The sequence below is a fragment of the Tyto alba genome, unplaced genomic scaffold, assembly GCF_018691265.1.
Source record: "Tyto alba isolate M040663 unplaced genomic scaffold, T.alba_DEE_v4.0 Super-Scaffold_17, whole genome shotgun sequence".
Taxonomy (NCBI): domain Eukaryota; kingdom Metazoa; phylum Chordata; class Aves; order Strigiformes; family Tytonidae; genus Tyto; species Tyto alba.
Genome location: NW_024881279.1, coordinates 1,583,553 through 1,608,853, shown reverse-complemented (window position 1 = coordinate 1,608,853; position 25,301 = coordinate 1,583,553). Strand labels below are relative to the sequence as shown.

The window sequence follows — 25,301 nt, the reverse complement described above, 5'->3', positions numbered from 1 at the left end:
CCCGTAGCTCCCTGGAAGTCACCTGGCTAGTGCTGGGTCCTTGGGGAGCAGCAAACAGGCAGCAGTTGAAAGTCACTGCTGGACAAAAGGAAGCAGACCAACGCAGGCCTGTTCCCAGTCCTGTCGGCATGAGGCAACTGGCCTCAAGCACCCAGCTCCCAGACTGGCTGTGCCTGAAGCCAGGATAGTGCAGACACAACGGCTCTGCTTGGGGTGGTGAATCAGCCCTAATCCACTGGTAATCTCCATCTTCCTCTGATAATTTCTGCCATATGTCTGACTGACGGTGCAGACAGAGGCCCAGGCTGACAACACAACATGCTTCCTAATCTCCACCAGACTTGTTCTGGTGGAAGAAAAGCCATCCAGCCCAGCTGGGTCCTTGCAGCCTCTCCTCCTGCTGCAGCCTCACAGAAAACAGCACAGGAAAGGTGTCAGGACAGACTCCTATGGGCTGCAGGGACTCAAGTGTTCTTGCCTCCTTAGAGGTCTGGGGTAAATTTGAATTGGAAAGTAAGAATTAGAAAGTCAGTTCAGGAGCTGGGCTCACTTTTCCCTGTCAGTCCCTAAGACCTGTACCTATTTGACCAGAGGCATCTCTTGCTCCTTGACCACAGAAAAACCCAGGGTTAGCTGCGTATTCAGACCCCAAATGCACTGGCACCTCTCTTACACCAGCCGTGGCATTTCCACCCTGGCACAACCCAGGTTTTTAACGTGTGCCTCTGCCGAGACACCTCTTACTGACCAGTCATCCCTTGCTCATCTAGTCAGAAATGTTTCCAGCATTACCTCAAAGGTCATTTCCATTTACAACCCCCTCAGTGTCACTCAACCCCTGGCTAACACAGACCAGCCACCATGTGCACAGTTCGATGTACAAACACAGGGTGAGAGGGATGTGCAATTCACACATGGCGCGTGGACAGGGTCAGCAACGAGCTCTGTGTCCCTGGCTGCTACACATGCCTTGCCAGTGAGAGGATGAAGTATAACTGTGAAAGGTCAAAGCAAATTGCTGGAGTGCTTTTCCTGTTTGCTCTCCATTTTCAATAAATCCCTCCCCTACCCCCCTTGCCTTCAGGGCCGAAGAATGACCCACCATCCCCGTTGGATGTGCACGAGCTGCTCTTAAAGGCCTCCTGCACTCTGCAGGCTGTGCTGCTGCTCACCTGTACAGGCGTGAGGCCGTACTACTGCTTTGTATTCAACCAGTGGGCCCTCATCAGCTTGTGACACCTGTAACCCCTCCACCTTCTCCTGCACCATCACAACCAGGCAGCCATTCCCCACCCTGCATGCGTGGAAGGGCTTCTCTGGCTTGGTGACTGCTTTCACTGACAAGTCTGTATTAGCTAGTCCTCATTTCTTTGCCTTCTTCAAAGCATTTTAAATGGTTCATGATTACCTGCCTTTGTATTTTTCTCATTACTGATGCTAAGCTTATGGTGCCTCCCCTGTTGTCCCTCTGCTCTCAGAGATAAGCCACCACAGCTCTGAGTCAGAGCCATTCCATCAGTCAGCTCATTAAATACCTGTACAGTTACAGTGAAGTGGTTCAGGTTGGACTAATGTTTGTGCTGCCCAGGTACTCCCTAATCTCATTCTTCCCTATCTGAGGCCAGAGTCCACTTCCCACTAGCATCACTGAGGTGTCACTCACCTGGCCAGGAGGGAGTTGATATAGTCAGGAGTTGTTGGGTCTGGACTCAGTGGTGGAGAGACCACAAAAGCTGCAGCCTTGGCCCAGTTCTTGCTCCAGTAGTGCGTCCCATCGGTCCCGAGACTGGCCGTGATCGGCTCACCAAACACCACATTGCCTGGAAAGGGGGACATAAAGGACACTGTTTAGGTAGAGCCTGGAGGCATTCTCTGTTCCACAGCACTACCAACAGCCTGCCGTGCCCCAAGGACACCCAGACCCACGTTGGGCCCTCCCACGCTGCCTTCTTGGACCTCAGGTGCCATAGGGCCCTCCTGCTCAAGGGCACAGATCCTGCTGATGCAGCAAGCCTGGCTGGAGCACGGCACAGGAAAGCATGGCCGCAGAGCGGGGTTCCCCACAGACACCACAATCCCTCCGGACCTTCCTGCAAGCACTGGCACCCACACGCTGTAGTGGGGGCATTTCACCCCGCTGACTTGCAGCCCAACAGCAGCAGCCACGTCTCAGACCTGATCAGCAGTGCAGGCACACTTGGCAGGGTCAGGCAATTCAATAAGAAACAACAGCCTGCAATAGGGCAGGCAGGCCACAGCACAGCCTGACACCAAAGCCACACCGGGCCAATGACCAAGCCTCTCACCATGTCCTTCACCATCACCTCCTGTGCACTTTTCCTCCCTTATCCCTCGTAAATATTTACCATGTGCCACCAAAGAGCTGTCAGGCTCGTCCCCCTCTCCTGCTCCTCACTCACCTCCTGGTGCCCCACTCCAGGACAGGCCAGGGGAGAGGGCAGCAAGTGGTGACCAAGGGCTTTTTGCAGAGCAGGGCTTATCATGCTGATAAACGAGGATGGGGACTGAGAAAATGTGCTGTTCTTTCCAAACATGCTCTACAGCCTGGACAAGTGCTTCTGGACAAGTACTTGTTGTTACGTCCCAGTTACCAATTCCACTAAGACCTACAAATGCACTTCTTTACACTTCCGCCCCCCGACTTTTTATAGAGTCTGCAGATCTTCAGAGTCTTACTACCACCCAGCTAAAAGTTTTGTTCTCCCTGTCCAAAGGCAGAAGGGTGCAGCGCTCCTTGACCCCCAGGTGAAACCCCAAAGCAGCACACCCCTGTGTCTGAGCTGGAATTGGTGCAGCTCAGCTAACCACAGGCACCCACCGGTCACCCAGCCCGGTCCGTGGACCAGGACCATCCTACACCCCTGCCTGCAAAGGTGCCTCGCTCCCCCCAGACTGCACGTGTGCCCCTCTGCAAGCTGGCTGTGCGGCACAAGAAAGGTACAGCAGGGCTGTTCCCAGATGGAAATCCTAGGATGGACCAGGGGCACACAGCTCACGGAACACAGCTGTGGACAAGCCCACGTACATGATGGGAGTCCTTATGCTCTACCACCAGTGACAAATGGAGCCTCCCAGCACAGCTGAAAAGGCACCCAGGCACCTCTGAGGGGCCAGCATTTCAAAGGGAGCCCAGCGCTATGTGCAGCAGCTCAAACCACTCGCATGTGGATTGGATGAGTCTCCTCAGAGAGACCTTTGCAGCCACAGATGAACTTTGGTGTTTAAAGCACTGCTCCTACCTGAGACCCACACTTTGATGTCACCTGATGTGGCAACGGGAGGTGGCTCTATGTCGACCTGTGCCCTTCGTAAGTCAGGTAAATCCCTGAACTAGCTGCTCCCCAGCAGAAGGGGAAGCACTGGACTGCACTCGAGGCACAGTGGGAGTCTTGGCAAAACATCCATGATGACATGGAGACTGCTTAATCCAGCTGTCCAGGATCCCAGTGGCAACAGCCAAGGCTGTGTGCAGCAGCAGCTGCCACTCACCTTTTTTTCTGGCTTGCGAGATGAGGTCAGCAGCGCTTTTGCTCATCACTTTAGTCACGTAGAGAGGACAGTTGGTCTGGCTGGCAATAGTGATGGCCCGAAAGACAGCTTCTGCTTCCAGCTGGAAGAGAGAACAGTGCATGGCTGCAGAGGAGCGCTGGGTGGGCAGGGAGGAGCCCCTGCTCCTCTCGGCACACCACAGATTGCTGCTGACACCCTGTGTCCTCGCTCTTACCCTTGACTCCCCAAGGGCAGGTTAATCAGGGAGACCTGAGAGGAGAAGCTTCAGTCTCCCCAGGGCCTGGCCCAACCCGCAGGCTACAGCCACATGATGTTTGGCAGGGCAGTGCTGTCTGGACCGTGCTCGGGGGGGCCAGCGCAGAGCTGCATCTGCTGTTTTTTCCACTGCCTGGTTCCAGCTCTCCCAACAGCCAGAGAAGCCCAGGGACGGCTCACAGACTGACTCCAGAGAGTGAAAGGGTCTGTCCCCACAGAGCACCCACTGCTCCAGGCTCTCCGGCGGCTGCGTTTGGTTTAACCAAACGTCACCCTGCCTGTGGCTGGAGTGCAACGGGCTATGTGCTGGCAGGCTGTTCGCATCAGGGTCTGGCTGTCCTGCAGTGCAGCTGCTGCTCGTCCCAGACTGCTGACACCCACCCCACGCTTCACTGTCCTGCTGCTAGCGGAGGGTGGATATCTTTGGACTATTACATCAGGCGTGCTCAGCCTGAGCTCAACCCCAGAGGTTCTCCAACTGTTTGCTCTACAGTTTGGCTTCGAGCTTTGGCATGAGAAAGTTCAAAACAGAAGCCTTAAAAAGACAATGTACCAATCAGCTCGGTCCCGGGGGAGGCCAGGACTGCCAGCTGCAGGGAAGGCAGTAACTGCCTGTGGGCCGTGCAAGCTTCATGCTCCCAGCAGCAGGAGCAGCAGATCACCGCACCCAGACATGCATGCACCCATACACCACTCGTACTATTTCCTACACAGTGAAAAGAGGTTTTTCTCTTCTGCTTAAAGACTCTTTAAATAGAAATTTAAACAAGACAACATTTTTATCAGCGCACTTAGGGACTTGAGTAGTTGATGGGGTTTAACACGTGGACAGGAGCAAACAGAGCCATCACTGAATACCCTTCGTAGCAGGTTACAGTCTGGAGCAGAACCATCCGGCCCTACCAAACCACCATCAACTGAAAGAAGAGCATGTCTTTAGCCCCCACTGAGGTCCCTCTGGGACAGAGCAGACCCATGGAGCTACGGATTGCAGGCTTTATGTGGGGATAACAGGCCCATTTGTGCTCTCCCTAACATTTTCCCAGGTAGAGTATGTTCTGGAAGAGGGACAATGTTTATTTTCAAAGGCAATGAGATCTGGGTTTGGCTGAACGGGTGATATCTAGAGCCTTCTTGCACTGTTCTCAGTTGCCTTATGCTTTAATGGCATTTCAAGATCAAACACTCAACAATGTTTTACCGGCTTTGGATGAGAAGAACCACAAGTGCTGTCTTATGATAATAGGACAGTTCTCAAATCCTGGCACAACCACAGCACCCCATAATTGCAGGTTAACTTGCCAGCTAGTGGCAATGGGTCTAGAGCCATAAAAATAAATGGTAGTTTACACACAGAGGGACTCTGATCTACTGTATTTGACATTGAGTCTCTTCCCTGTACAGGAAAATGCTTTACACACTCATACTTCAAAGAGAATAAGCACTCTATTACACTAGGCTATATATGTTGTTACCAGCCATAATACAGTCAACTTCTTACACTTTTAATTTAAGCCAACTGATGTTACTACCAGCAGACCCTGAAATACAAATCTGTCCCTGTGCTCCCCTGCTCAGCTTTGCTATTGTACCAAATTCCTATTGTTTTCTTCTTTCATGTGCTGTGGAAAGTTAGGGGCACCTCTCAGCAGGGAGTTATCTCAAGAAAACCTATCTAAAATTAGACTCAACTCAGATTAATGGACCAAACAGAAAAATACCATGCAAGTTAAAATTAGAAATAATCTAATTAGTGTCTTGACAATGATTTGTAACCAGGGAATTCCCCCTCTCCTTCCCTCCCACTCTTTAGACCAATGGCTTTGTCCGTCTGATTTTGAAACACACTTTAGGCCCTAAGCAGAGATTAAGCAGGAAGAGGCTGGAATCTGTCTGCACTCAGACAGACGTGAACAGTGAGTGTTCAGAGGAACTAAAACTCATCATTCGATTCTTCTCAGGCCTCTCACTCCCATGGAGTCACCTATACAAGACAAATGCCCCCAAACCAGCCTCAAATGCTGCTGCAGCCATATAGACCTTTTTGTTGATTGATTAATCTCTGGGATACTCAGAAGCCTGTCTCTACTAGGAGACTTGAGCAAGACTGAAAAATGTTTGTCACAAACGCGCACCTCATTCTTTCCTGAGCTGATGATGAACAAGACAGTATTGCCTGTATAAATGCATATCCATGGACGCACCCACACCCCCCGCTACCCTCCTCCCTGATGCTTGCTAGGCCCCTTTACATACACTAAGCCCTACTGTGATTTGTGGGGAAAGATCTTCAGTGCAGCAAGGCTGGTACTGTCCTTTGCATCTTACCTCCTCGGGTCTGCTCAGCACGTGGCCCTCAGGGCCAGTTATTCCCATCTCCAACATCCTGCTTTGTTCCTAGGACATCAAAAGGACAGAGGGGTGTTACAAGACTGTGAAACTATCAACCACACAGAAAAGCAGATCCCTTCCGTGTCAAGCCCTTCCCTCAGGACTGCCACCACCCTGTGTCCTGTAGGACCACCGTGCATGGTGAGATGCTGCTGCACCCTCAAGGGGTTTGAGAGAGAAAGAGGGGTAATGGGGCAACAGGAGGGCCTGGAAGGAGCACAGACACCAGCTGAAACCTCTTCAACAAAACAAGCACAGTGTGTAGGGAAAAAGGGTACAAAACTCCACAGCTCCATGTACATAACTTGATGTTCACAGTCCCTTCCCAAGGCCTTAGAGCCAGCAGTCCAAGTAGAAACTACTGAACAACAGTCATTAAAGCCAATAAAATAATTCTCCCAAGGTTACTCCTGGGTTCCCAATGCTGTTATTTAATCATTTGGAAATCAGCAATTGCTAAATCCTGTCCTTTATTAATTTCTATAGAAGCTGGTGGTGTGGGGTGTTGGTTCCTGTATTAAGATTATCCCCAGTATTTTACCGTTATAATTAAGGGCCATGGATAATTGTGTGCATGTGTGAACTGCATGCACTGGCCTGCCCACCTCCTGTCTGTACCCTAGAGATTTCTCTTGTATTGCCTCATTTCAAATGTCTCCCTTTGACAGAGGTCAAAGGAAACACGCAGAGGGACTTGATGCTCTGCCCTGACCAAGGCACTTGGGTATCTTCCTGACCCTCACACCTTTATGCACGTGCCGTCAGTGCTTGTGACAACGCACGTGTTCGCTCCCACCCAGTGCCAGTCCTCGACTTGCAAAAACGATGTGCAGTTGCACAACAGGCAACATTTCTCCAAGAGTTGTCACGGGGCATGAAGTGGATGCACGGCAACAGCAATAGTAAGCCTCTAAGCAAGCGGTTTGATGCATTTTTTCCTTGTGTCTTGTAGAGTACTGAGCATATTATGGGCATTAAATAAAGCCACCAGTCTGCAACAGGACTGTGTAACTCCAGCAATGATAACAGATGTGTTCACAGCTGTTGGAGGAGTGTATCAAAGGATGAGGCTGTACATAAGTGTTGTGTGTTACCTCCTCTGACACCTCCTCTGCCACAGTGAAAACGCCAAGTAAAGACCTGATGATACTCTTCTCACGTCTTGTTCTTCACCCACCACGAAGCACTCTCCCACCACCTACAGTCGGCCAGAGTCTGAAGTCTAGAGCTCTGCTCACGTCCTATTTGTGCTCAGGCCATGCATCACATCTCTTTCCCTGCAACCTCCTCGCCTATGTTGGCCAAACTCTGGAGAAACACACAGTCACCAGGACCACTGAAAGTAAAATGGACTGAAGTGGCCCACGGAGAGGACAAATCCTCTGCCTTCTTCCTGGGAACCACCACCAGTGGATGACCACAAGCATCATGTCCCTGTGCCAACAGCACAAGGAGCCCCACACCAGCCTGTGATGTTTCAGTCAGTCCTGACAGAGGGAAGCAATTCCCAGGGCTTTTAAGCACTACCAGCTAAGAGTTTTGGGGTATTTTTTGGTTAGGCTGGTGCTGAAGTAGAGATAAACTCTAGCAAATACAATTCGTCTGATCACTCCTTGTTTTCATGTGAGAGAGCCATCCAATTGTGCACTGCAGCTCTAAAAAGCCAAAAAAAGCCCTGATTCTTGTAGTCTGAGTGGATGTTTGAAGAATGACCTCTTAGCTCACACTCCTTCAACTCCCAGAAATAAGTGAGACAGGAAAAAACAAATAGTTGCAGAGCGTAACTGAGCAACGTGTTCTCTGTCTTAATGAAAATCAAAACATTTGGACCTTCTTTCATCCAGCATCAATTACAACACAGCAGGCCAATACGAACTACCCACTTGAACCCCAAACCACATCCCTCATAACAATTCCCTTGCAAATCCAGCTCCATTAGCCAGCTGCTTGCATACAGCAAGGAGAAAATTCCTCTCTTGCTGTGGTGCTTTTCAACACACTTTAACTCTCTTAGCTGATTATGTGCAAGGCAAACATCTCTGCCTCTCCACACTGAAAAAGAGCTGTGGTTGGAGTGAACGTACCATACTTGATGGCCCACTCTCTTCCATTTAGATAATTGCTAATTCACTACTTCAGATTTGCTTATGCACCACATATTCACAGCAGAAAATCTTGGTAAATTTGATATTGCTGCTGAGCAGCAAAGAGATCACCTTGCAAAAGACACCCATGCAACTTTAGAGTCATTTTGCTAATGCCCCACGTCGAATCTGCCTGGGATAGATTTTCAGTCCCTGTATACCAGAAGAGTAGTTAGTTACCTGTGCAATTATATCACCATTTTCAGCATGAACTTGAGCTATGGCACCCAGCTCTGCCAGGCAGCTGAATATCTCATACAGCTGAAAGAGAAACAAGAAAAAATTATTGACGAGCAGACAGACCACCCTGAACCTGTTCATGGCTGCGGCACCCTGCGTGGCTCTTTGGCTGAACGCCGTGGCGGCGGCAGGGCCTGGTGTGGCCGGGACAGGACGGGTGCTCTCTGCAGGCTGAGGCTGCTGGCAGATGCCACGCCAGCCATCATCGCCACGGGGCAGCCCTCCGAAGATAGCCGGGCAGAGGAAAGGAGCCCGAGGCCTGTCTGGGCGCAGCTGGCCACCTTAGCCCCAACCTCCCTGCGCCCAGCACGGCTGCCGTCCCCCTCGCCGCCCCTCACATCGACACAAGGGGGTCTCACCTCAGTGTTGGACATCTGGTACAAATCCTTGTAGGCCATGTACACCATGAAGGAGTTAACTCCTAGGGGCAGAGCAGAGAGGAAAGAGGGGTGAGCTGGGGGTTCTCCCCCCACCCCGGCGCTGGGCTGCCATCCCCGCCAGCTTGCCCACGGGCACAACGCCGGCTCGCGGCCGTGCAGGATGCCAGCAGGCCCTCGGCAGCAGCGAGGGGACGGATGCCAGCACGGTCGGGCAGCGAACCTTTCTCCTGGACCATGGTGTGCAGCTCCTGCCGGACGCGGTCGCTCCAGCGCGGGATGTCCACGTGCAGTGCGTAGTCGCAGCAAGCCTTGCCATCCGCCCACTCCCGCCACCGCTCCAACGCCTCCACCAGCCCAGACTCGGGGTCCGGCACCACGTGGTCCACTGCAGGGGCACAGCAGGGCAAAGGGTGGGCAAGGGATGCCCCCGGACCACCCCACTGCAGCCCCACACGCTGCCGGGCATCTCCACGATCCCAGGCTTGGCTCCTCAGCAGCTTCAGGGCAGCTCTGAAGAGGTCCCCATCACCTCCACCACATGCCCGGGCTCCTCCAAGTGCATTTATCGGCAGGGAAGCACACAGAGCCTTTGCTTAACAGCTTTTGGCACAGGACCAGGGGCTTTTACAGGCCTCTGCTGAGAAATCAGCTGAAAGCTGAAGGGCTTTGTCCTTCCTCACCCTCACTTCCATCCTATTAACACATAGCCTCCTCCCGCACTGCAATATGATGCACCTTTTATTGCCCACCACATAATCCCCATGCCCTGCCACAGTCCACTTCACACATCTTAATTTTTTGGCCCATGGGGAAGGAGAACTGGTGGGGGGAGGACAAGAAACCCAGTCCTTTACTGGAAGGTTCAACAGTTGCTCCTGCATACCAAGAAAGCCTGCAGTGCACACAGCTGTGACCACTGCAAGCCGTAAAACCTGGACCTCAAACCAGTGCACAACTGCAACCTTCTCCAGAACCTCGGAATTCCCTTTGCTTTTTCATTAGCACTGTTTATTTCCAAGCAGCGCAGTATGACAGGACACTGCTGTGTTCCTCTGCTCAGAGTCATCTGAGCATCATGCTGCCCTACTTCTATTTAACAGGGAAAAAAAGTTATGCCATTGTTCCTTTTTCAGGGTCCCAGTGGCTGTAGAAAATGAAGCGCTATAGAACATGGGACCTGCAAGGGCAAGGGGTCCTATGCAAATCTCCTGTCCCACCACTTTGTTATTACTAAGGATCCCAAAGATTCATCCCAATCCTCACTCTCCAGACTGCATTGACAGAGATCACAGAAAAGATAATCACACTGTCATGGATCTTTAAAACAAAGACTGAGAAAAGCAAAGTGAAAAAGAAATAATTGGGCAATGTTCCAAGAGTGCTGGGTGCTGTCATGTACAGGACCTGCCTGTTGCACTCACTGATCATGGTGGTCCCACCAGCCAGGGCTGCTTTTGTTCCTTGGAAGAAATCATCCACAGCTGTCATCCCCTTGTACGGCATCTGCAGGCGAGTGTGGACATCAATTCCTCCAGGGATCACCATCTTCCCATTGGCTTCTATGGTTTTGACCCCTCCAGGGACAATCAGGTTGTCTCCAATCTGCCTGATGAGATCATACCAAGATGGTGAGCCACACACAAAGGAAGACCAGCCACAACATCATTAAAGAATAGTTCAGCTAGGAAGCACCCAGGTCAACTCTCCCCACTGACAGAAATGACCCACTGCTTCCCACTCCCACACCGGGGCTTGCAGGAGCCAACAGAGTGAAACCACCCCAATCCGCAGCAAAATGCAGGACTGTCTGCCTTGCTTAAACCTACAATTTTCAGTCCAGGGGTGGCTGCCATCTGTGCGACGGCTCTAGTGGTGTCTGATGGCACATGCTATCTGGGCAGGCACTGGGTTGGGGTCTCTGGGTCTAAAGGGCATGCAGGTCTCTGCAGCGTATGGGGAGAGGCTGCTTAGGACACTTCATACCCCACAGACTCATGATCCAGGCTCCGGCAAGTGTTTGCAGCGCAGCAGTCCTACCCATTCACAAAACCCGACACCAGCCCTGCTTCCAGTAAGCTGCACCCCTAATCTCTCCTTTCCCCTGTCTTTCTGCCCACCTTAAGTAAGGCTCAGGCTTGAGCCTCGCTTACAGAGAAAGATGATTTCCCACTGTAATGCCACTGCTGCTAGGCCAGCTCAGGGCTTGCCAGGGACTTGTCACTCGTCTCACGGCCAAAAGTCAGGAGAGCAAAGGGAAGCCTGTCTCCAGGGAGCTCGGGAGGAGCTCACAGAGTGCACAGCGTGGCTGGCTGCAGCCCGGCCGGGCTCACTCTCTCCCAAGGAGCGCAGAGTCCTCCCCTCCCCACGACCTCCCCTATCACGATGTCTCCTTCGTGCCCCTGAAGGACATCTTTGCTATTAGCAGGGCCACGCTGTAGTGAAGGCAGCTAAAATCCCAAGTACCTAAAAATATCTTCTAAAAACAGGAAAACTACGAAGTCGCAGTAAACAGCTACTCGTAACCTAAAATACCATTGCAGTCCTCTGGAGTTCATGATGTTCTAACACACAACATTCTCCTACCTGGGCACACCCAGCCCTCCTGCAGGTCAGCTCACCTGAACCCTAGGACTGGCCCCCTGCCCCCTCAATCCCTTTATCTGTCCATATGTAGCTTTCAAATCTCTTCTTTCAGAAATCCTATTTTCATCAAGCATTCATCAGACTTCCCTGATAAATCAAGATAAAAGACAAGTCGGTTTTAGTGAAAAACTTCCTTGGCACACTGGGAAGGTAAACGAGGAACAAATTCAATTTTTGCATTTCATTCAACCTTAGCTGCTTTGCAGGCTTTTTTCCTTAGAATAACAAAAGTTCTGTGGACAGAAATGCTCGTCCCAGTGTTCTCACAGCAATAATCCAGCAGCTATTTCCACTGCTTTTGAGATGAATCGATCACCAAAGGATTTAAACTGCTCACTGTGTTCTTACCAGAATTCACTTGTAAGAGCATTTCACTTCCAAGGCAATGAAATTCTGTGACGTCCAGGCTGCAGATGAGGCTAACTGATTTGCCCAGGGATATCCAGAAAGTCTGTCATAGCAAGACCTGAAGCTGGCTCTGATCCCTGCCTGGGTACTAGTCAGTCACGAATGCTCTTGTCCACCAGCTAAAAAAAACCTCATAAAAATACAGTCCCACTTCTTGAAGTATTTCTCTTCTGCTGGAGTTTTAAAATATACCATCCTGAGAAGGCTGGATATTTTCCTCTTACCATAGAGCAAGCAATGCCTTTTCAAGTCTCTCTGCTATAAACTATCAAGGTTGTTTCATTTCACCCAGTCTGGAACTGGTCCCAGCGTGATACATTTGCCACGTTTGAACTGCAGCTTTTAAACAATGGAGTTATTGCTGCACTTCAAACACACACGAAGAAACTGGGGGGACTCAGAGGTTTGCCTGCAATTCCTGAAAATCTCAAGGATGCAGATGACCTGCAGCACAGCACTGTCCTTGTTAGTGCTAACAAACGGGACCTAGTGTGAAGTCATTCTTACCAATACTGTTAACACAGGGCAAAATAGGAATCAAAGATAAATCTTATTTCTGGTGCAATTAGATGCAGCTTTGTTGTACAGTGGATGCTGTATCACAAACTCACCAGCCCGACTGCAATTCAGTCACTGGCGTTACTCTGTAAACACGTCAGGCGATCACATATGTGCTCACACACACTGCAGAGCGCTGAGCCTCTAACCAGGGCAGGCTATCAAGTTTTACTGGTTGGTAAGTTAGGTACAGACCACATCCACAAAAAGCCACTAACCGTCCAACCTGGAGATGATCTAAGGGGAGATGGAGATAACGGAAGTCCCATACTTACTTTATGAGGCCATCCTCCATGTAAATGTCAGCATAGAATGACTGGTCATCGTTGACTATTCTCCCTCCTTTAATAAGGAGACGATCACTCTGTGGAGGGAAAAATGCAGTGGTGGTCAGTACAGGCAACACACGTGCTTTTCCACGGCCAGTACAGGGCCCTGCTTGGGTGCTCTCCTGCTGCATCAGACAGCTCACCCAACAGCCGACACTGCGGACAGCTCACATCTGTACCGACACTTGAAACAACAGGACAAGAGCAAGGATTGAAAAAAAAACTAAAATCATACTTGTAGGGCTGTTTCTGAATGGCACAGGTGCTGCCAGAAACACCACCGAGGCAGAATGAGTACAAAGGAGAGTCACTGGGGACACAGCAAATATGCTTGCATAAAATACACAGAGAAGTCAAAAGCTTCCTACACCGGGTCTTTACGCACATAAATATGCAGGCAGCACAAACCACACACCAGTATTTACAGCAAGCTTGTTACTAAGGGCATGTTCTTAAATCTTATCCAAATACTACGCAAAATAACTTGCATTAAAGAAGACACTGTATCTCTCTCATCTGTTACCGCCTTGCAAAGGCCACCAACAGGACAGGCGGCCCTGAAGGTGATGCATTTGCTGTTGGAATCTGTGTCCCTCCCTTCAACGCTCAGGGTAGTCCTTCTGGGACATTTCATAATCTTACAGGTCTACAGAAGACCCAGGAGGCTCTGAACCGCATTCCTGCCTCATCATTTACCACCTCCTCTGTCCTCCTTTCTACTGACCTAAGGGGCCAGCAGCCTTCTCCAAAGGAGTGCAGCCAGACAGTGGAGGAGCACCTCGGCCAGAACCGCTCTTATGCTCTTCCTGCATGCACGCTTTTGGACCTGGGCAACCCAGCATACACTGATGGGAGAGAATGCACACTGCTGTGGAGAACAGACCCTGTCCTGAGGAACTGGGAAGGCTGAGGTCCTGCTCTTCTATCTCCACCCACACAAGTTCAAGCACCAGCTGCAGGCAGTACAGGGGCAAAGAGCCTGATCTCACACACGGCTACCATATATTCAGGTGACATAAGCTGACTGTTCTATTCCAGAAAATATGCGGTCTTCCTGACAGCTTAAAACGCCTCCAACAACCCTCCAGCTCTCAAGCTCCCCTCACTTTCCTCTCTGCTCACCCCTAGTGTCCACAGCCCAGGTTTTGGCATACGAGTACAACCCCCTTCCACAGTCTGAGCCTGGACCATGGCTGACCGGAGCCTTCAGCAGGGCTCACGCGACAGCCTCACCCTGTGAAGCTCTATCACAATTAATTCCTCTACAGGGAGCTGGGTTTGTTCTTCATCCGCTGCCCTGGGGCCATTTCTGGAAGCATCACCACAGCAGTGGTAATTTGCAGCTTCCTCTCTGGCAACAGAAGGATGCAAGAGAATCCCCCCGTGTCCCTACAGCAGCCAAAGCCCCAAGACCTGTGTGCGTTTTTACAGCAATCTCATCTCACACACAGTCGAGACAAAGAAACTGGGTGGGGAAAGGATCAGAATGCACGGCGCTCTCAACCCTGGCTGCAGCTCAGCGCTGGCGCAGGGGGAAGAGCTGCTGTCTGTCCTCGGTTCCCAGGCAAGGGCCTTCCCACGGCTGTGCCAATCATCAGCAACCCAAGTCTCAGAAATGGGGATTTACCTTCCCTGCTGAGCACAGCTTAACGCAGATCAGAGCCTCGCCTCCCACCAGGAAGGGCTCACAGCCGAGTCGTTCCCCTCTTCCAGTCCCAACCAGTATCCTCCCCAACAAGCAAACCTGGGGTCAGCTCCCCTCCTGCCCTGACCTAAGCTGACACACCGGTGCAGAGGTTTAGCAGAACTTTGCTGTCTAAGAGATGGTGGAAGCAAGGGCACGTTGCGAGTCACACACCTCCCCACACAGCTCCTTTAAACAGCTAGTTTTGGCAGACCACAACCAGCACACGAAGCTGTGTTTTGCGTCTATCCAATTGCCACCTCACTAACAATACTGTAATTCTGAGTTCAGAAACCCCTAAAAGAGCAAAGTGTGACCATAGCCAACTGCTTATAGCAAGCCCCGTCAGTCACAGGGGGTAAGCATCTGAGTCGTGGCTCCCATGGATGCAAATGTTGAGTATTTAAGTAACAGTACATGAAACATAGATAGAAACTACCAAGCAACAGTATCAGGCGTCAGCTATGGAAGAATCAGGGTCACTGTTAGAAACAGAGGGAAGAAGATTCTTGTTTTATATTTCAGTCAACTGTACATAGAGTTGCTCACACACAACCAGTTCCCTATGCCCTGGCAGATCCTCATGGGCTTTACCTAGTCTACATGATGAGAAAAAAAGAGTCTGCCTGCCCAGATCCAACAACAAAAGTGGGCCTCCACTTTTTTGTCTTGCCCATACCCTTTAAACCTCCCCAACTTGCTTTCCTGAAGGTCCTGGAGTTTGTTCTCACTAGACTGTGGGAGCACCAGAAAATACTGATGCTGGCCTGCCTCTCCCTGCACATTGAACAAGAGAAAGCAAAGGGAGATAGGCACAGGCAGCATGAGGGTAGGAGACTGCAGCACTTGACAATTACTGAATAAACTGTTAATATGAACTCAGAAAATATGCCTGCTCACAAAACAAATAGTCATTCTGTGGCAGATGTGAAGGGCTACTCAGTGCTAACTCTGTTAGTACACAAAATCACAAGGTCCATAATGGCTGGAGCATGAACAAGGCATTCATTCAGGGGATCAGGCGCTGCCTCAGGGCCTGCCCCGAGCCCGGCTTCCAGACACCCCCTGCGCCCACCGCAGAGAGGAGGACTGCATTGGCACCTACCCACCAACTATGAGGAAAAAAACATAATAAATAAGTAAAATCCAAATAACACCACATCTACAGGCTCTGGAATCAGTCAGGAGTACACCCAGACATTAAGAGGCAGGGGAACAAGAAAGGAAGAGAATGAAGCAGTTATGAGGAAACAAGTCTGACTTAATAGGCTTCTGCAGCACACACTGCCAGAGCAGCCTCAGATTACAATAAATGCACTGTTTCCCCTGCCAGGGCTCATTTGTGTGTCTCCACACCCACCACGTCTCCCCGCCAGCCAGTGTCAGCCTGTGTCATCAGCCATTGTTGGCAGATGGAAAAACCCTCCTGCCCCAGGAGCTGCGGGGAGCACCGCGGGGAGCACCACGGGGAGCACTTTTCCTCCCAGCCCGGCAGAAGCGCGGTGGGACCGGGCGAGCGACCAGCCTCTGTGCGAGGGGCCCCGCAGACCGTGGCGGCATGCAGCTCTGCCTGACCGCTGCCGCAGACCCGTCGGCCTCGCCAGCCTGACGGGCACCACTGACCGGGGCTCGGCAAGGCTCCCCACAGCCAGCCACAGCCCGCTTGTCACCGCTGCGGTACCTTTCGCGAGCGCCCATTTCTGCAGGCACGGGTGCTGCTCCCCAAGCCTGGCAGCACCCTTCCAGCGCAGCTTTGGCAAAACCAGGAGCGATCACCGCTAGCCCCCAGCACCCCTGCCCTGCTGGGAAGCCTTTTTGCTGAACACTCCCTTTCTCTCCACCTGTTGGCATTTGGAATCATGCTTCCGAAACCATTACCCATTCCCTCATGTCCACACTTTTAAGCATCATCTGGTCTTTTGAGATCCCAAAGTATCAGGGGGTCTCTTAACATTTCTCAGTGTGATGCTGCAGAAGGAAAGGGAGGCAGCAGCTTCCAGAAGGCTGCTGAATCCAGCCAAGAATAGCATTCACCTTGTTTACAAAGCACAAGGGTATAATTAGGGTAGCTTGGAAGCAGGTGTATGGCTTTATTGCTCTTTCCCTCATAAAAGAAGAGACACTAATTGCAATGGTGTTTCATCAGTTGCTGGATGTCTCCTCCTTGCTAATGTACCACACGACAGCATGGAAAAACCCCTGGCTGGAATCACTGGCATAGATAGCCAGCTGCCAGCTACAATCAGTGATTCCTCATGGTCTGAGGGCATGGTGAGAAATGCCATGCTGATATCTGCCAGTTTACCGAAATCTGTCTAGTCAGTAGCTGAGGCTTTTCTCCCCCCTTGCACCTGATACAACATACTAGCAGACCATACAGACCTCATTGTTTTTAGAGGTGTCAGAGACATCACAGAGATGGTGCTCATGGGCTATGACATGGCATGGCTCACACCAAGCAAAAATATGGGAAACTCCAGTCTACCTGGAATAGGAAAGGTTTTTGTGACCAAAGCATAAAGATCGGGTGATTTTGATTCAACCAATAGCTCTGTTAACAATTATTTTGTGAAACCAGGACAAGTTATTTCACCACTTTAGTCTTCCACCTCTTTCTGCAGGAATAGGAAAACATACCGTGGACAGCAGGAGGGGAAGTATTTTAATTATATCTCCAAACAACCAAAGAAAATGAACTAATAAAGTCTCTTAATAGACACACAAGGTTGGAAATTACTATTTCTCCTGAGTTGGGCATCCTAGCATCAGTACACATCTGGAAAGTAATACTACGTTTACTAGTCTCTGATGCACTGCGCACAACCTGTGAAGAGCAACACTTCCATACCAAGCTGATGAAGCAATCACCGAGAAAGCCAAAAGACTTGGTTAACCTCCCTTCCCCATGTTTTCTCCACATCACAACTAACAGATATGACCATACTTCCCAGTCTTCCTTCAGCGGCTACAGTCTTGCCTGTCACATGTAGCTTTTGATGAGGCTTTTACAATTCAGGTTGGGTATAATTCCCACAGGAATTTATCATGCACAAACACATGCACCCCCCCTCTCATACTCCTGGCTTCTCCGCTAAAATGGCTGTCCTAGAAAAGACCAGAAATTGCTGCAAACAGATACAACAGGCAAACTGTGGTTTTTTAGATGTTATTGTCAGAAACTAACTACAGATTCTGACTGCAGCACTGTTGAGTACGAGAGGAACCAGGAGAGAGTGTCTGTGCATCTCCAGAATCACACTAGACAGTTCAAACAATAGGTGTCAGGAAGTAAAAATATTCAAATCTTCAATACATCCTTCACAAAAGCCCAATCTGCCTACTGGTCATGTGGCAGAACTGAGGAAGACACCACTCCCTTCATTTGCAGGCTCAGTCACTGCTTCAGTGTTATTAGCTTTGAGTGGAGTTACCTGCCAGCTCAAGGTGGCTCCTATAATTCTCTGTATACTTTCATACTTCACACCTCCCCCCAGCTGTGATAATGCTTTAAAGGTCTCTGAGATATCTTATATCCTAATGGCATAACGCAGTCCCAAAAGTCTCTCTCCTAACAAGTGCAGCTTAGCTGACAATCTGCCATCCCCAGAAATCGCTATGTGGCCTGACGTACAAGAACAGATTCTGGGGCAGAAATCTAGGAAAGAGGAATAAACAATCAAAACAATACCCAGGGGGCCACAGTCTACAGAAAGGGACAGAAGAGGCTTTGTTCTAGGGGAGACACTGTAGCTGAGATTTTCTTCCTGCCATTCCATTAAAATAGAGAAGACCACCCAACACCTGACTTCCCTTCATTGCTTCCCTTGGCCCTCAAAGCGTGGGTTCAGGACATACGGGTCATTTGACCAGAATTCCTGAGCAACCTCCTCTACCTCAACCAGCACACGATAATGCTTCAGAACAGGGCAAGTGAGTCCCAGAGGGTGGCCACCAAGCTGCAGAAGCCAGAGGAGAGAGCTACCTCTAACATCAGCTATATGGACACCACTCACCCACAGCTTTGACAGGCTGAGGAAAGGATTTAATAGGGAGAAATAAAGCAACTTGTGAGATTTTGTTATCACTGTGGTGAGAAAGTTCCTGCTGGATCCCAGAGGAGCAGGAACAAGCCCTGCATATCAGTAAAGCATATCATCAAGGTCTTTGTATAAAAAGCTCCGGAGAATGGATGAAATCCCACCTGCAGCAGAAATGTTGATGTCACCATGGTGGTCTACGGATACAGAAAAGACAAGATGTGTAATATGGTAATATTGCTTGTTAAAGCAACTGAATCTGGGTTGACAAAGGAATTTCTCTTTACAGTGGTTAATGACCTCTGTGCTTCTTTGGGAGCATTTTGTTCACATCTGTGCATTCAAATGAATAATGAAGCTCAAGTGCTTTGTTTTTCCTTTTTCTTCAAGGGGCCGAAGCTGTCCTCAGGAGGAAAAACGAGAGCTATACAAAGCCAGCGGGAATGCCATCAACAAGATGAAAGACCTGATCGCTTTCCCAGAAGAAAGCCCCGTGCAGGCTCCTCTAGGGAGGGCCCGGGGGAAAGCTGCAGCACCCGGCGGGAGAAGGCCCGGGCTGGACCAGAGCAGAACGCCCCGGAGAGGGGCAGCGGCGGGGCCCCGGGGCTCCCTGCACCCCCGAAGGTGTTATGTCGGGCAGGTTCTTCCCTGTGTCGGCGCGGTGGCACGGCGGTGCCGTGCTGGCGGTAGGTGTGGTCCCTGCGCGGCTGCGCCAGCGGCGGGGACCGCTGCACCTGATGCGGCGCGGCGGGGAGCGGCCCGGGATGCGGCGGGTGGCACCGGCACGGCGGGAACCCGCGCTCCGCCGCGCCCCGGGAGCGGCCGCCCGCGGCACGGGCAGGCGGGACGGCAGCGGGACCCCGTTCCCCGCCGGCGCCCCCGGCCCCGCTCGGAGAGAAGCGCGATGGGCTTTGCCGGCCGGTCTCTGCGCCCGGGCGGGACCCCGCGCTCCCCGGTCAGGCGGCTCCGCGGGAAGCGGCCGGGTGGCTTCAGGCGGGGACGCGAGCAACGCCCGGGGCGCGGGTGCCGCCGGGCACTGGTCGCCACAGAAGCCCCGGGCAGGGCTGAGCCCGCTGGGGCGCGGCTCCGGAGCCCAGCCCGGCCTCACCGGGACACCTGCGCGGGCGGCGGGCCGGGACGCGGCTCTTTGTCTGCGCGCCGCCGCCGCCGCCCCGGTCCGACCCGCAACGCCGAGCACCGGCACCGCTCCCCGCGGGGTGCTCGGCACCGGCAGCTCCCACCCCGCCCCGCCCTGCCCCGCCCCGCCCGCGGCACCCACCGTGATGCGCGGGATGTTCTTCTTGCCCTGGTACGACATGGCGCCTCCCGCCCGGCCCGACCCGCCGCCGCCTGCGCTGCCCTCCGCGACGGCTCAGCACAAAGGCAAAGGCGATCCCGAGCCCGCACCCGCGCCCGCACCCGCCGCGCCCGCCGCCACCGGGGACGCCCGCTCCGCCCCGCCCCGCCCCGCCCACAGCGCCGCCCGAGGCCGCCAGGGGGCGCAGCGCCTCGCGCAGGGCTCCGCCCCCCCCCCCCCCCCGCGCGCCCCGGTACCGGCGGCCGTGCACCCGCCATCGCCCACCCTCAGCATCGCCCCCCGGCATCGCCCACCCCCGGCATCGGGGCCGGCGCACCCGGCATCCCCCCGGTACCGGCAGCCGCACACCCGGCAACGCCCACCCCCGGCATCACCCCAGCCTCCGGGCCTGGGCCCGTCCGCCGGGGAAGCCCTGGGCGGGGGGGGGGGGGGCGGGTCGCGCATCCCGCCCTCGCAGGGCCGGGTCTGTGCGCGGGTCCCGCCTGCAGGCAGCAAGCGGGGGGAGCCGGCCACAAACAGGGCTCTCGGCAAGCTGAAACTTTCCCGCGTAGTAACAGTCAAAATGAAAGAGATTTCTAAAACAACAGATTATTTGGTACTGCCGGAGTGCATCTGGATCACCTTAAACCTTCTTTCACAAGCACAAGAACTGGAAACATTTTTAAAATTATAAAATGCCCTACACATCTGACTCTGGGAATCTTGTGTCCTCTCTAAAAACCACGCATGCTGGCAGCCCTAAGGGCCTCTGCATTTCCTCAGCTGTGATCTCGGTAGGAAGGTTTAAGATGTGGAATTGGTTACGAGTGTTCAGCGTGTGCTGAGACAGGCGGTGCTGGGCCTGGGGAGCCCCACTGACAACCAGGACTGGGCCAGCCGGAGTTGTGCTGTGACACGAAGAACTTGTCTGCCCTCTCCTGTCTGATGCGATCCCCAAATGCTGCCAGCAGGTCCACTGCCCCGCAGAGCCATGGCTGGGGCTGAATCTCGCTTTCCCTCCCAGGCCAGCTGCAACTCCTCTCACATGAAGAGCTCTGAATGGCATCAGCGAGATCTTCCTACAGGTCTGCTGCCAGGCAGCAGCTAGTGGTGTGTCCTCCACTAGCCAAATCTTACAGCCACACCTGGCACAGGCATTGATGTAAAGCTGATTTCTAGCTCCTGCTAGAAAAAGAGCCCATCTAGGTGATGAACACCCAACCCTCCCTTCAGTTTGCTTTCCAAACTGGAACCTAACTACGGTGCGCAATGGCTGCAGGGGCTCAAAGAGCACTCTGCTCACCAGGGCGCGCACAAGCAAAGCACTCTCCATAGCGCAGCCCCTGACACCGCAGCCAATTTCGACTGCTACAAAGCTCTGGAGAAGCGGGTGATCCCAGCGTGGACTGTCTGGAGCGCGTGCTCTGCTGCTGGGGTTCAGTGGAGGGTCACACTCAATAGTGCTAATTATATGTTCTCCTTGCTGAAGGGTTTAAGTACATAGATTGGTATGGCAGCCCTCCCTTACCACAAGCTTTGATGTCTCCGCTGGCTCAGTAACCCAGCCCAAACTTTTTATTACTCACCCAGTTTGTTATGCTGTGTGTGCTTCTGCTGAAGCTCTTAGAAAGTTTTACTGCATACAAATTTATTTTAAACCCAGAAAGCTTTCACCAGCTTGAAATGAAAGTTAGCAGCTTGTCAATAACCTACTTATTACTGCCAGGACTAGAGGGCATCTGCAAAATTGCATGGGCTGCTTGGCCCATCTGCAGCACTGCCTGCTGCCTCCCTTCCCGCAGCTCCTGTGCTGCTGCCCACCCCAGCACCCCGCAAGAGACGGGTGGAAAGCCTTCCCCCTCACCGGTGGATCCATGGGCAGGGAGGTGTCTGCAAGCACCAGGAAGGGAACGGGGGAGCAGCACTATGCTGGAGCCTCTGCAACCAAGGAGCATGTGGGGAGGAGATAAGGTGCCAGACCGTGCAGTTCCTGCCACGACACTGCGAGGCTTCAGGAACAGGCCCTGGTCTCTACTGGAATTAGACTGGCTGGGGCTGGATGTCAGAAAGACTCTTGACCCCTACTGCCAAACCTCCTGAAATTTCACTCACCCATTTTCCAGAAAGTTGAAGAGTACCCCTGTGCTGGGTGGCACCATGTTACTTCATCTGGAAGAACAGTTAATTAGTTAATAATAGATAAATGACTACTCAGACAGATGCTGCTGACTTGAGCACTTTGACAGTTTCAAGAACTGAGCTTGCATCAGCCCCCTGGATGCTGGCCAACCATGGTGACTTCAGACCCTTCTTTTGAAAAGATGTGCTTTCCTCCTGGTTGCTATGTGACACTTGCACAAATACACAGTAAAACATGCTTCCCTAGGCCCAAAACATTAAAAATGGAAAAAGATTTCTTTTTTCCATAGGACCTCTTCCAGGTGCAGTCAGCGAGGCATTACTCGCATGCTTTGAACCATCCTCAACAAGAAGCAAGGTCAATTTGAAAGTTATTTTAAAAAGGCAATACTCTTACAGCTCTTAATCTCCTCAGAAACACCTAACAGGAATAACATGGCACTACGTGGTTGTGGACAGGCACGATGGGTGACAGGACCACGGCGAGGAACACCAGCAGTGTGAACACGGAGTAGAAGGCACGTGCTGCTGCAAGGTCTTTGTCACCAAAACAAACCCAGCTCTGACCACAGTCTGTCAAGACTTGGCAGCCAGGCTCAACACCCATCTGTAAAGACCAGGATGCTGCTGACCCAGCTCTAGTGCAAAGGACGAAAGCAGATCCCACCAGCCCTACATGTCTGTGATCAATGGCTCTTACTGGCGTACAGTGAATATAACCAGTCATGGAATAATCTGGCTCAAATGTCATAATGTTCAGCAGACCTGTAAGGACAGCCCATCCCCACACATGCAGTCTCCTCCCCATATGTATTCTTTGTACAAAACCATCCTCTCTTCTTTCCTAGCAGATGAGTTATCAGGGGCTGACCTACACTGGGGCACGGTGAATCCAAGGGACAGAAACACCACAGCTGGTGCACCCTCTCCAGAGGGAACCTCTGGCAGGACACGGTGTCTCAAGAGGTTGGTCACGCACTCCTGTCCCAGTGCACCTGGAACTTTCACCACACACAAACTTCAGAGAAGCATTTCTTGTGCTCGTGTGTGCCGTCCCTGGAGGAAGTGGGTTGCTGACCCACAGCCATGGCTCTCCCTCCACACTCTTTGTCCCCTTCCCATTGAGATCCACGGAGTCACCCTTACTTCTGTGGGGGAGTCCAGCTCCAAGTGGTGAGAGCTCACAAGTGTTTGACAACCATGCTATTCAGTGCTGTTGGCTCCAGCTCTCCCAATCTCTCATGTTCAACTTGAGAGCCAGAGCTGGAGGAAACTGGGAAGAGAGCCCACTGGCTCTGCTACTAAGAAACACTCACAACTACACTGACTTTCTCACCATTCCCACCATCCACACCATCTCCCAGAGGCAACATGGAGCTCTGCGGCCCTTCAAACTCCCACTCCGGAGCAGACATGAATGGGAAGGAATGTGGAACTCAGCTGCTCGTGCCAGACACACGTGAGGTCTGCCAGGAGGCAGCAGGAGAGGCACGTTGTATGAGGCAGGTGGTGGGCAGGGACACAAGATTTTCCACAGTGGAGCAACTCTGCTTAGTTTTCTGCTGGCTAGAATATACGTTGAAGCTGTGTCAGTGGAAAGAAGGAGGGAAATCAGATGTATAGCCTGAAACAAACTAAACTTCTAGATCAGCATTTAACATTTTCAAGGAACCGTTTACATTAAAAGTAGGAGGTGTTACTGCCACTCCAACTGGATTACCACATGATTTCAATCACCTGTCCAAACTGACACTAGGGTGGGTAATTGTTCAAGCCAGAATTTATTTGCAGCCTTATTCAGGACCATTCCTTTCTTCCTCCTTTGGACTGAGGTGACAGGTGATGATGCCACCCACAAAATCCTCGTCTGAGACAATGCTTCACAGAACATAACAAAGGCTCTGAAATATCAAAAGTCCCCAGAAGGGGTTGGAGCTCACTGCAGCTCCAGCGCACGCACAGCAAGCGCCGAGACAACATCCCTATCAAACTATCAGTTCCCACCCTGTGGCTTGGGGACACCTTGAGGTTTGTGGACCACCCTACACTTATCCAGATGAGGCAATTAAGAACAGGCCTAACACCAGGGTGCTTTAATTTACTGTATGAGATTCCTAACCTCCACTTATGCTAAAGTGCAACAGTAGCCAGCAAGGAAGAGGAAGGTGGGAAGGGACAATTGGTGGTGTTGACATGGCATTCATCATGGGCTTTTGTCACCAGTGGCAGCTGAGAGGCCCAGCAGTCAACAGGCTTCATGGGTGACCAGATCCCTCATTTCTCCAGAGCAAGCCCCACTTCTGGATGGTGTTTGGAGGCACAGTGGAGACTCAGGTCCAGAAGGTATGCTCTGCCTGCTCCAAGCCTGCTGCAGGCAGGGGATTCAAGACCATCACCCCAATAATGCTTCTCCCGGGGACATATGCCTGCAGGCAGGGCTCATTCCCACAGACTGTGAGCAACTGCCTCACAGGTCAACTAAATGAACATCTACCATATAACTACATTTCATCTGGAAAAACCAGGCAGGCTTTAGTTACTTATCCTTAAAAGAAAAGAAGAAAAAAAAAATAAATAAAAGGAAAATAAGAAAGAAAAAAAAAAGAGCACCTTGAATGTCTGTTGGATGGTGACAAAAACTTACGTTGCAAAAGTATCTAATGACAGCAGCACCTAACTACTGTCTTCAAAAGAGACTTGAACTCCTGGGCATGGACATACTTGTGTGGCTAGCTGCCACGGGAACTTGGTTGGTGGCCTCAGGCCTGCACCCCCCAGGACCCCAGTCATGCTGAGCAAGCCTGCCTTCGGCTCCTGCTGCCTCTCCTTCAGACAACAGGACATCGGTGCTTCTGCAAACATCCCCTGGGATTCCCACAGCCTGAAGAGGACTGCAGGGCCTCCCCAGACTGCAACAGCATGACCTGTCCCTGCTCCAGCACAGGGGAATTTCCCCCCAACAAAACAGCTCCTGCACCCTGCATGCACACAGAGAAGGTGTCCAAGTGAGGGAGAAGCTGACTCTTCTCTTTGCCAGAAATAAATGAGGTTGAAACCAAACACGTCAAGTGGAATATGCTAATATGTGTACACGAGTGACTGCTGCTTCAAGGCGAATTAATTCAATTACAGCCTGATCCTGCAGAGCAGTGACATGCCCTTGAGTTGAGTGGCTCAACAAGTGCTTTGCCTTTTCTGGGGCTGGGAAGAAGCGAGGCTGGCCCAGGGGGCTGCGGGCACAGGCACTGCCGGGCTCCCCATCCCC

The 25,301-nt window shown here is 52.0% G+C and overlaps 1 protein-coding gene across 2 annotated transcripts in view; it reads right to left on the bottom strand.

Annotated features, from left to right (window-relative positions):
• DPYSL3 (dihydropyrimidinase like 3) overlaps positions 1 to 25,301 on the bottom strand; it is a 39,120-nt gene that overhangs the window by 4,297 nt on the left and 9,522 nt on the right. Inside the window, exons 1-9 of one of the 2 annotated variants that reach the window (XM_033006089.2) lie at positions 19,880 to 20,031; positions 12,826 to 12,914; positions 10,363 to 10,547; positions 9,162 to 9,326; positions 8,921 to 8,982; positions 8,502 to 8,582; positions 6,115 to 6,183; positions 3,511 to 3,631; positions 1,664 to 1,820 (exon numbers count right to left, since the gene is read on the bottom strand). In XM_033006089.2, the coding sequence (XP_032861980.2) occupies positions 1,664 to 1,820; positions 3,511 to 3,631; positions 6,115 to 6,183; positions 8,502 to 8,582; positions 8,921 to 8,982; positions 9,162 to 9,326; positions 10,363 to 10,547; positions 12,826 to 12,914; positions 19,880 to 19,918 (968 nt within the window). In that variant the 5' untranslated portion in view covers positions 19,919 to 20,031. Of the gene's footprint in view, positions 1 to 1,663; positions 1,821 to 3,510; positions 3,632 to 6,114; positions 6,184 to 8,501; positions 8,583 to 8,920; positions 8,983 to 9,161; positions 9,327 to 10,362; positions 10,548 to 12,825; positions 12,915 to 19,879; positions 20,032 to 25,301 lie in introns of those variants that run through there. The other variant, XM_042790181.1, reaches the window with a different exon arrangement.